Below are 11197 nucleotides of genomic sequence, written 5' to 3'. Positions count from 1 at the left end.
CTGGAAGCTAAAACTGTAATCTGTGCAAAAAAAATGTGTTTCATACATATTTATTTTGGAGACTTTTTTCAGTAATTTTTATTGTCACCGCTTGTAGATGTGATTAAAAAATATCTACTTTAAGACAGCAACTTTTCTCTGAACAACTTTCCTTCGTGAAAACTTCTAACACGTTTGTATGTGTCCTTGTGCAGCCCCCTTCTGTATGAACATGTACCTGGACATGGTCAACACCACAGGAGGAGCCATCGCCTGGGCCTTCCTCAAACCCATGCTGATGGGACAGATCCTCTTCACACCTGACACGCCCGTCACCAGGGACATCATGCAGAAGGTTTCAAACTCGCACAACACGAACAAACACATTACCTCCTCTAGACTTCGCTCCATGAACATTCCCATTGATCACCCTTATTTAATGATTTAATAGTAGACTAAAATAGCATTTCTTCTTCTTCTTGCTGCTGACTGACAATAATGTGTTGGTTTGTTGACTGGGGTGGTTAAATTATTTACTTACCTGCCTGCAGTTTGCAACAAAACAGCTGATTTTTACATTTTGTGTAGGCATCCCTGCTTTTCATTGCCATTTCAGCTTAAATATCTTAACTAGGGCTCAGTGATTCCCTAGCTCCTCCAAAGTCATTGTTCTAATTGTTAAATATCCTTCATCGTCTTTTTTCTACGGCTCCTATTAGAATGTTTAGGTCATATTAACTTTTTTGTCCTTACACACCCCGTTGGCAACACAAGAACTTCCAAGTTGCACGAGGTGTGCATGCGTTTGTATGCACCACATGTTTCTGGTTCTATTTTGAGCGAGACTGTTTTCAGTTCGGTGCAGTCTTCAAAGACTCAAACCACGATGCACAAAAAAAAAAAAAAAAAAAAAATGAAGGCGTGATTTTTTTTTTTTCTTTTTCTGACACAAAACCATTTTCACACTTTTGCGTCCTTGTCTTGACTTTGCCCAGGCCAATGCCACTTTGCAAGAGTTTGCAGATCTGAAGAAATATTCTGAGGACTGGATCAAATCTTCAAATTACATCATGAAGTCAGCCGAAATACTCAGCAACACTTTGCCAATGCTGCAGGTATGAAGACTCAGACGTGCTCTTCTTTATATCTGATTATGCCCCGCTGTCATCTGAAAATCTCAAGATAAACCTTGCAGTGGTTTTCGACGAGATTCGGCAGCTGAATCTTGATGATGCTCATAGTTTTCTCTCCTCTCTCTATCTTTTCTCCATCCTTCTGCCAGAACTCTCTCAACAACGCCTTTGTGAAGAATTTCATTGAGATGCAGACAAACATAAATGTGGACAATATAAAGAAGATGTTTAACAGTTTCTGTGAGTAAAAATTTAAGACTTACTTTTGTAAGCAGCACATACCATATTTATATTTACTCTTTTTGATTCTAAAATGTCTTTAATGTCTGAAAATAGGACAGCTTTTTAGACTTTGATTGCAAAACACATGGTACTTGATATTTTCTGGGGCTTTTTCTTTTGTAAGAGCAGACTTGATTATTGTTTTCTCACACACGGTTCAACTTTGGCACACAGATTTTTGAACGTGAAACTTTTTTAGACCTTACATCCATCCCATTTAACACATAAAAGAATGACAATTAAACACATTTCTCTTTATATTTTACATCAAAAGAAGCACACTGAGGTCAATAAATGTCTACACTAATTAAACAGTTTTTTTTTTTTTTTACATTTCTCTGCACATTTTCCAACCCTAGCCAGCATAAACACAAGTGCCTATTAGATTCAATCATTTTCAGATGACATATTTTTATAGTATGTGGGATGATGTGGCGGCAGTGATTTACATCTAATATCAGGGTGGGCATAATTATACAGCAGTTTCATTATATATGGTGAAAATGGGGAAAAAATGCGAGAAAAAAATATTTTAGTCCTATGCGGCTTGAATAAACCAGCTCAACTACTAAGGTGTGAGCACCCTCACCAAGTTATTACTGAAGTAGTTTTAAAAAGGTTCTGGTTAGATTTAAATCAGAGGGACTCTTCTTTGAACACAGAACTGGGCCTACACCTGAATCTGTACTGGATTCAGAGGCCTGCTGTCATTACTGATGTAATACTTAGATCATTTCAGGGTACAGATCAACAAAAATACCCTGCTGGAATGTTATGGAAGATACAATTTGTTTAATGGGGGAAAAACAATCGTAGCATTCATAAAGTTCTTTATCCTTATATAAAAAATGTGAAAAAAGTACAATTATTTAAACATTCAGATTTTACAAAGTTTATTAGAATGTCATTTTGAAGCTTTATTTGTTTGTTTCAAAGTTAAGACAACTGATTCATGAACAATAATCTAATGTTTTCCAGTTATTTTTACTATTATTCACTTGAAAAAATACTTTCAAATCCTTTGGCTCGACTGAGAGTGTCATCTTTGTACAGCAGTGGGTACGGTAGTTTTTTCCCCGTTAGCTGACTTTGTAAACGCGTTTCCTTTCACAGCTAACGTGACACTGATGCTGGAACAGAACAAACAGATTCTTGATCAGATCAGCGCCCTGTCCACAATGATGATGAAGTTCTCCTCTTGTATCAAGTTCGACCGTTACCGTGGCTACAACTCCATCGAGGAGATCGACCGTGCGGCTCAGGAGCTTGCCAAAAACCGTGAACTCTATGCGAGTGAGTAAATACGAGGCAAACTCCATCAATCCCACAGATAATGTCTGGACCAACAGCTGTATCAACTGTGTGTTATCTTAATCCACCTTGTAAATTACAGTGACCACAGATAAACTGTATAAATACTGTGTCAAGAGCAACAGATATAAAGGGTTATGAATAAAATCTGTATTTATTGTGTTCTTAAGGTGTCATTTTCAAGCTTTCTGAAGATTCATCAAGGAGGCGTGAGGCCCGGTCCTCTCCATCCTCCTCAGCATCTCTGCCTCCCAAAGTCAGCTACACCATCCGCATGCACATGGACAACGTCATGAGAACAGACAGAGTGCGAAGCTCTTACTTCATAAAGGATACACACATCTCGGCCAGTCAGACGATGCGCTACAACCGGGGATTCATCTACCTGCAGGAGAACATCGATCGGGCGATCATTGAAACCCAGATCGGGCAGAAAGTCACAGACGTGGCTGTGCAGATGCAGCCCTTTGCTTATCCGTGCTTTCTGCGAGACGAGTGAGTTTCTCAAATTCAAGGATGCACACACACAGTCAATCCGTGAATGCATGCATGCAAAGAAACATGAAAGGATACACGTTGTCTCTGAAGGGAAACTGGCATTGATGTGGAATAATGTAGGCTCCTTCATTATTCATTTGTCACTTGGGAATGGCAATAAGTAGTCATTCACAAGAACCTGTCACATTGTAATTAGCTATGCACTATGTGCATGAATTTTCACTTTAATTGCGCATTCATTTTTGAAAACCATACACAAACTGATTACACACTCAAATATCTCTCAGGATAAAAAAAAAACATCAGGGAAGTACATCACTCTTCTATTTCCAATCTAACATGAGTTTGACATTAACATTTTCATTGACATGCAACATTGTTTTAAATAAATCATTCTTGAACTTGATGTTTGTGCTTGCATGCCACCAAGTGCTGCTTTTTCATCTTTGAATCACAAACAGGGCCTTTGTCTCTAGCTGGTCTTTGCTTTATTCCAATTTATTAATAAACAGAACAAATTCTGTCACAATCTTTGTGAAAAAATCAATACACGCATCAAGCGCTAGGTTGCTGGTATCATTTGTAGAAGTACAAAAAATAAATCCACATGGGTTTATTTTTGTAAATAATACAATAATTAATATGCGGCAAGGAGTTTGATTGACATCTGGCATTTCTGCATTCCTCAGGTTCCTGCAGGCCATGTCTTTTGTCTTCCCTCTCATGTTGATGATACCATGGGTGTTGTTCGTGGCAGATTTTGTAAAAAAACTGGTTCATGAGCGAGAGCTGAGGCTGCATGAGGTAATGTTTTCTCAACTTGAAAACAAGTGCCATTACATTTTGACATTTGCATTGTCTTTTTTTTTTACATTTTAGTTTTTAAATGTAATACAGTGACTGATGAATATAAATGGTTTTGTATTAAACTGTTGATGATGTGATATGTAGAATCTTTGACTCTGGATACGTAAAAGCCAAAAATGTTAACTTCTCTTATTCTTCTCAGTGCTGTACACATTTGCAGACACTTCTGGCTAAATAGCTCAAGTGTTGTCTGTTTAATTTATCCCCTTCTTTCCCCTTTTAGTACATGAAAATGATGGGAGTCAGCCCTCTCAGTCATTTCTTCGCCTGGTTCCTGGAGTGTGCTGCCTATCTGTTAGTGAGCATCTTCATCCTCACAATGGTTCTCAAATATGGGAACATCCTTCCAAAAAGCGACGGCTTCCTTCTCTTCCTGTTCCTTTGCAACTACGGTCTGAGCATCCTGGCCTTCAGTTACCTGGTCAGCTCCTTCTTTGATAAGACCTACATCGCTGGTTTGAGTGGAAGCCTCCTCTACGTCCTCTGCTTCTTCCCCTTCATCATTGTTATGGCTCTGGAAAGCAATTTAACCTTTTCCCTGAAGAGCCTTCTGGTGAGTGTGCTCTGAGCCTGCTTCACCATTAGTCATGTATATTAAACAAGCATGCACTCTGCAGAATCAATTAAATACCAAATAATGTAATTTGCGCTGGAAAATTGCTCTGAAGTGACACAAAATAAAAAGGCAAGCTTGACACTTCTTCTTGTGGCCAACTTGTATACGGAACATACTCTCATAGCGTTTGTTGCATTTAGTGTTAAGTCTAGTCTAAAATGTTCCTGATTTTTTTCCCGCAGGGTCTGTTTTCACCAACCTGTTTCAGCTACGCCTGCCAGTATGTTACTCGCTATGAGACTCAGGGAGAAGGTACGAGCATGCGGTCATCTGAATACCACAAGGAGCTCTCTGCTGCGTAATGTGGCTAAATGAAACGTTCTCCTTTTTTAATTCTTAGGAATTCATTGGAGCAACTCGTACATCTCTCCCATCGCTGGTGACACTGCCTCCTTTGGCTGGCTGTGCTGGCTCACACTCATCGATTCCATCCTGTACTTCATCATTGGGGCTTACATCCGCATGGTTTTCCCAGGTAAACCATCAATTGCCATGTTCATGGAATTAGTCCGTGGTTCTTTTTTCTCGTTGCATTGCTTCTAAATGTTTAAAATTTTATACGCCTGTCGAAAGCTGGACATATTATTGTATAGTCTCCATCCATAAATTTTCTCTTGTCCCGTTCATAACTTTTGATCTCAAGATAATTTAATGAAACGTTATCGTCACTAGACGTAGTGTCACATAATCTTTTCATCACCCCAGCTCTAAGGTCGAGGTCAAAGGTTATGCAGGTCTTTGCTTGTCTGAGCGATTGCTATAGATTGCTGCATAATAATTTGTTTTTGGGCATATAATGTGCCATATTCAGTTGAAAGCATATGCCTTGTTTAGGTTTGCTTGGTCATGACCAAATAGGGTTTTTGCATAATGTTAATGTGAAATTTTATAACTTTTTTAAACCCATCAGGAAAATATGGCATCCCTGCACCGTGGTATTTCCCCTTCAAGCTCTCCTTCTGGACCGACCTCTGCAGTAGCAGTGGTTCAGAGCAAAACGGAGGCAAAGGACTCTTCTTTTCCAACATCATGCAGAACAACCAGCCTGTCTTCTCTGAAGGCAAAGGAAAAGGTACACAATATATACAAGAATAAGTGGTTTGTAACTCTCTTGTGGCATCTCTGTGTTTGTATTTCGTGGTTTTTTTTTGTCTTATTTAGTTAGGTTTATAATTATCCTCCATCTCATTGTTTTTATTAGACAAGGGCACACTGTCCTACCAGGGTGAAGATTTTTCAAGACTTCCTGTGGGTGTTGCACTCCATGGTCTCACTAAGATGTACGGTGAAAAAGCAGCCATTCAAAACCTGAACATGTCCTTCTACGAGGGCCATGTCACCTCACTGCTTGGCCACAACGGAGCCGGCAAGACCACCACCATGTACGTTCTGCAACATTTTCTTTTATCTTTTAAGAAATATTAGCAAGTCTCAATCCCAAGATAAACACGCCACAACCCTTGAATGCTATATGCAAGCTTTTTAAAGATTAGATTTGTGCATCCCTTTAATCATTTCAGCAGTCTGGTGCTGACAGGGAGATTGTTTTGTTCAAATTTGGCACAGAAAATGCACCGTGATGGAGATTAGTCTGATGGGTCTTCATCAACAGGAGCACTTACATTTACATTTTAAATGTGACTCATTTTGCTGACGCGCTTAACCAGGGGAACATGTAATGAGAGCAGCAGCAAACTCAGATATAAGTAATACAAAAAAAAAACTTTTTTTAAACTAAATTGAATTGCTGGGTTGGAATGAGTGATCATTTGAGAAAAGTAGAAGAAAGAAGAAGTCAATGAAAATGCCTTTTTCTGACATCTTGACTTTATCTTTGATGAATATTCAAATTGAAACATGTCTGTAGGTCTCTCCTGACTGGTCTTTATGCCCCATCATCCGGATCCATAGAGGTGTATGGCAAAGATATGCAGGCAAACCCTGACAAAGTACGCAAAGAACTGGGCGTCTGCATGCAATATGACGTCCTCTTCGACCACATGACCGCCAAGGAGCACTTGCTGCTGTACGGCCAAATCAAAGCCCCACTCTGGTCTCGCGGAGAGCTGCATGAACAAGTCCGCATGTGAGTTACGAATCAACCCGAGCAGGGAGAGTGATGTGTTTAATCAAAGAAAATGTCTTCAAGATTATGCCAGAGTTTATGCATGACATACTGGCAACACTTCAATTGTCATAAAAGATTATTGCACAGTCTGCTCTTTTCAGAGATTTTGTTCAACTGATTAGCTTCTGTCATGGTCTGTGAATAAAATGAGTGACTTTAGTTACAGGTGTCAGTGCTCAACAAAAAAACAAAAAAAGTATCAATATTTCAGAGGTTTTAGTGAACCATATTTCATCTCTATAACCATGGTGATTTGTCAGAATGTCAAACAAAATGTTATTCCTCTCACTTCAGCTGTAAAATACATCCTTTACTTTCACCGACATGATTGCATGATGATTTTTCTTGTGGATTTTCACGTTTTTCATAGCGAATTCTATTATTCTTGTTTTAGACCCTTTGCAGCTGCTTGTATATGTTTAAAAGGAAAATCAGTTTTTCGTTCGGTTGCATCTTAAGCTGCATTGCATCATGAGAGTCTTCCTGGAGGGTTTCCACTTTACAGGAGGAGCAGTAATAAGCCTGAACCTGAAGGCGGGAAGTTGTTCCTCTCATGTGGCATTCAAAAACCCTCGCTGGGCAACTAATGGAACTGATCGAAATACAGCTCAGCGGCGCGGTTGTAATGCAGAGAAAAAATTGTTCACACCAGCTCCATGCTAAATGCTTTTCTTTGACTCCCCTGCCAGGATCTTAGAGGAGACGGGCATGTACGCTCACAGACACAAGCGGGTCGGCACCTTGTCGGGGGGCATGAGGCGCAAACTGTCAGTCTCCATCGCCTTCATAGGAGGCTCACGCTTGGTGGTTTTGGATGAACCCACCACAGGGGTGGATCCGTGCTCCAGGCGCAGCATCTGGGACATCGTTATCCAACATAAGAAAAGTAAGAATTTAAAAAGTGCTTACACTCACTGGATTTTATGAACCATTTAGCAAAGCTTGTATTTCAATTAAACACTACTGATGGCTTAGGAGTAAAATAACACAAAACGCTGGATAACGTTTCACTAAAAATTAAAACTTTGATGCATTTTCTTCTTGTCAGCTGATTTCTTGAAGGAGTTAGAGTTCAATTTCACTTTAGTATAAGCTTTCAGATATATCTGATCCTATGATTTTTGAATTCTTTGGTATTTGATACAGAGTAAATTCGCAACCTGCTCAGCCAATCATTCCCAAATCACTGTTTCCCCAACACCATAGTTTGCAGTTGGTTCAGCTGCTAAAAATATTACAACCTTTCATACAATCATACCATACAACTCATTCGCTGTAAAAAAGAGCAAACAAAACTTTTATTTGTTTACCCAAAGCCCATTTGCACTTTCTTCTGAATGACAACAAATACAAATGTTATTTCCTCACTCATTTCCTCGTTCCATGCTGGTCAAATCTCTATAACTGCTTTCCAATCTAAACACATTCATATTAACAACTGTAATCAAATTCAGACACTAAATTTAATTATATGGCTTTAATGATGTGAAAAATCAACAGTTTTATTTAGAGTGTACCATATTGCATAACTGTATATATAAGTGGACCTGATTAACTTATGTTATTTATTCGTTGGTATTTTCTGTACATTTTTAGGCTTTTAGTCGGTTTTTGGTAGTTGCTTATCTACAACCTTATTTCTTGTTTCTTGAAATCTGACAAAGATACAATTCAGAAAAGAGAATCTGTCATTGCTGACTTGCTTTGGCTACATATTTGTTTTGCTGTCCAGTTTAATCATCAGCCAATTGCTTTTAAAGCCCTGTAATTACCTAACTTTATAGTCTGCCATCTGTTATCACAGTGTTTTATGTTGTTATGGGATTAGATTTGACTCATTCATCTTTGACTCTCATTTCATGTTTTATGGATTTATATTTTATATTTATGTTTTGAAGTCTTGTGTAGTGGTTGTTAGAAGGCAGATAATTTAAGCTAATATAAGTGTACCGTCATAATTCAGAGTAAATCTGATAAACACAAAGGTCTAAAACCACTGCAGCACAGAATATTCTCGTTAAAACTGTGTCCAATTAATAACACCACATTCCAGATTGTTACTTTAATTCAGAGATCCCCAACCCTGGTCCTTGTGGCCCACTGCCCTGCATGTTTTAGCTGTTTTCCTGCTTCGCCACACCTGATAAAAAAAAATAAAAAAAAATAAAAAAAATGTAATTACCGTATTTTCTGGCGTATAAGTTGCTCCAGAGTATAAGTCGCATCAGTAAAAAAAAGCATAGTGTTCCTCCATCTGCACCAGCTGAGTGAAGCAAGCGCACACGCTGTTGCAGTTCTTTGAAATTTTAAGCATCGATCAAAAATTGCGTAATGAATATGGGAAAAAAAAGTATATAAGTTGCTTCGGCGTATAAGTCGCAGGACAGACAAATCTATGCAAAAAAACCTGTGACTTATACGCCAGAAAATACGGTACCGTCTCAGAATGCCATCAAGTTTAGCAGAAGCCTGCTAATGATTAATTTATTTCAGTCAGGTGTGTTGAAGCAGGGAAACATCTGAAACATTAAAGACAGTGGGTCACAGGGATCAGGCTTGTGAACCTGCTTTGTTTGACACAAAATGACAAATGACACAAATAATCCTTTTTATTTTATTTTATTTTTTTTCTCATGTAAGATATATTTTTTACAAGGAGGAGCAGTAATTTGGAGCAGACTGGTGGGATTTATTTCTGCTCACGGCTTTAATCACTAAAAATACTACGCAATTACAAAGTTGTGGAGAAAAAAAGTGCCATCTTCCCTTCCTACTATTGCCACCACACAGTAGTTATGCATTGCCCATGTCACATCAAATAAATATCCTGGAATAACAATCAATAAATACTTAAGTTTCAAGTGCCATATTAACATTCTGCTGAAGAAGCTCAATTTAAAAGCTTGGTACTTTTCATCTGATTTGTGCCTGAAAACAGCAGGTTTCTGCCACCAGCTTGACTCTCATAGACTATGGAGATATTGTGTAAATGAATGCCTCTGCCTGCTCTTTACGCCTACTGGACGCTGTCTCCCACAGAGCTTTGAGATTCACCACAGGCAGTAAAACTCTCCCACATCTCTGTACTTCATACACTCTGGTTAAATGAGCAGCTTCACACATCCACATACTTTTATATTGGGTACACATTTATTTACAAATCTGTTATTGTCTTCTACCTGTCTGGTTCCATCATATTCCATCATATTTGTCATATTTATCACCAGGGGCTATTTTAGCTTCTTTTGGGGGGTGCTGAAGCACCCCTAAATTTTAACTCAGCACCCCTAAAATAAAATAAACCATCATTAGGATTTTGCATCTTCTTCTCCTCCACCATAACCCTCAACACTGACTCCCCTCAGGGCTGTGTGTTGAGTCCCCTCCTGTTCAATCTGCTCACATATGACTGTGCACCTACCCATCCAAACCGTCATATTGTAAAGTTTGCAGGTGATACAGCAGTGGTTGGATGCATCACAAACAATGATGAGTCTGGCTACAGGCAGGAGGTGGAACACCTGGAGAGCTGGTGCAGGAAGAACAACCTCCACATTAATGTGAAGAAGACAAAGGAGATGATTGTGGATTTCAGAAGGAGCGAACACCCCTGCAGTGGAAGTGGTCTCCAGTTATAAGTACTTGGATGTTACATTACAAATGCTTCTGATGCCAATGGCCTCCGCATGGTTCAATCCAAGAGCCACATTCAACACTGGGGGCTAAGCACCCCTAAGGGGCAGATTCTAGAATCGTCCCAGTTTATCACCATCTGAGCTTGCACGTTCAGGCTGTTATTACCTACAGTGTTCCACAAGTAAGAACTGGAGATTACATCCACAAAAACTTGCTCCTGTTTTCAAAGAGTCTTTCAATTGCTGTTTCCATCAGTGTAGCTTATATTTAAAAAATTGAAATGGCTCTATTCATATGTATCTTTTATACTGATGTCCTTCATTGATCGTTTGTTTATTTGTACAAAATAGTGCCCCTTTTCAAATGAGACAATTGTGTCTCAGTGAAACTAAGTTGTATTTAAAATAAGAAAATACACAAATGAAACAAATCCACAAGTTGGAAGGAGCTGTAATGTCAGCATGACTTTTCAGTGTCACATAAATGTAGCATGGAATTGTTGTAGCCATTTCAGATATTATAGTGGGGTTTTCAAGCCAAGGAACTGTATTTAATGACAAACATCTTACATCGTTTACTACACATAAAGCAGCTTTTTAATTCATTTATATGCACAAGACCTGATGGTCTTGTGTCTTTGTTTTAAAAAAGTATTAAATTGCTGATTTTTTTTAAAAAAATTTTATTTAGGCATCTTTACCAATTAACATGTCAATGTTTCACTGAATTACCCCATGCCTCTGTATT

The 11197-nt window shown here is 38.7% G+C and overlaps 1 protein-coding gene across 1 annotated transcript in view; it reads left to right on the top strand.

Moving 5' to 3' along the window:
- The window catches only part of abca12 (ATP-binding cassette, sub-family A (ABC1), member 12), a gene marked incomplete in the record, with an annotated part of 77400 nt that overhangs the window by 42211 nt on the left and 23992 nt on the right, over positions 1 to 11197 (top strand). Inside the window, 13 exon segments of the mRNA XM_037686141.1 lie at positions 195 to 334; positions 975 to 1094; positions 1262 to 1352; positions 2508 to 2687; positions 2876 to 3200; positions 3893 to 4007; positions 4294 to 4623; positions 4869 to 4938; positions 5027 to 5161; positions 5597 to 5758; positions 5888 to 6068; positions 6554 to 6772; positions 7504 to 7700. Coding sequence (XP_037542069.1) covers positions 195 to 334; positions 975 to 1094; positions 1262 to 1352; positions 2508 to 2687; positions 2876 to 3200; positions 3893 to 4007; positions 4294 to 4623; positions 4869 to 4938; positions 5027 to 5161; positions 5597 to 5758; positions 5888 to 6068; positions 6554 to 6772; positions 7504 to 7700 — 2265 coding nt within the window.

This window comes from Nematolebias whitei, chromosome 13 (assembly GCF_014905685.2).
Source record: "Nematolebias whitei isolate Nwh7 chromosome 13, NemWhi1, whole genome shotgun sequence".
NCBI lineage: Eukaryota > Metazoa > Chordata > Actinopteri > Cyprinodontiformes > Rivulidae > Nematolebias > Nematolebias whitei.
This window is presented reverse-complemented; position numbering and strand designations above follow the sequence as displayed.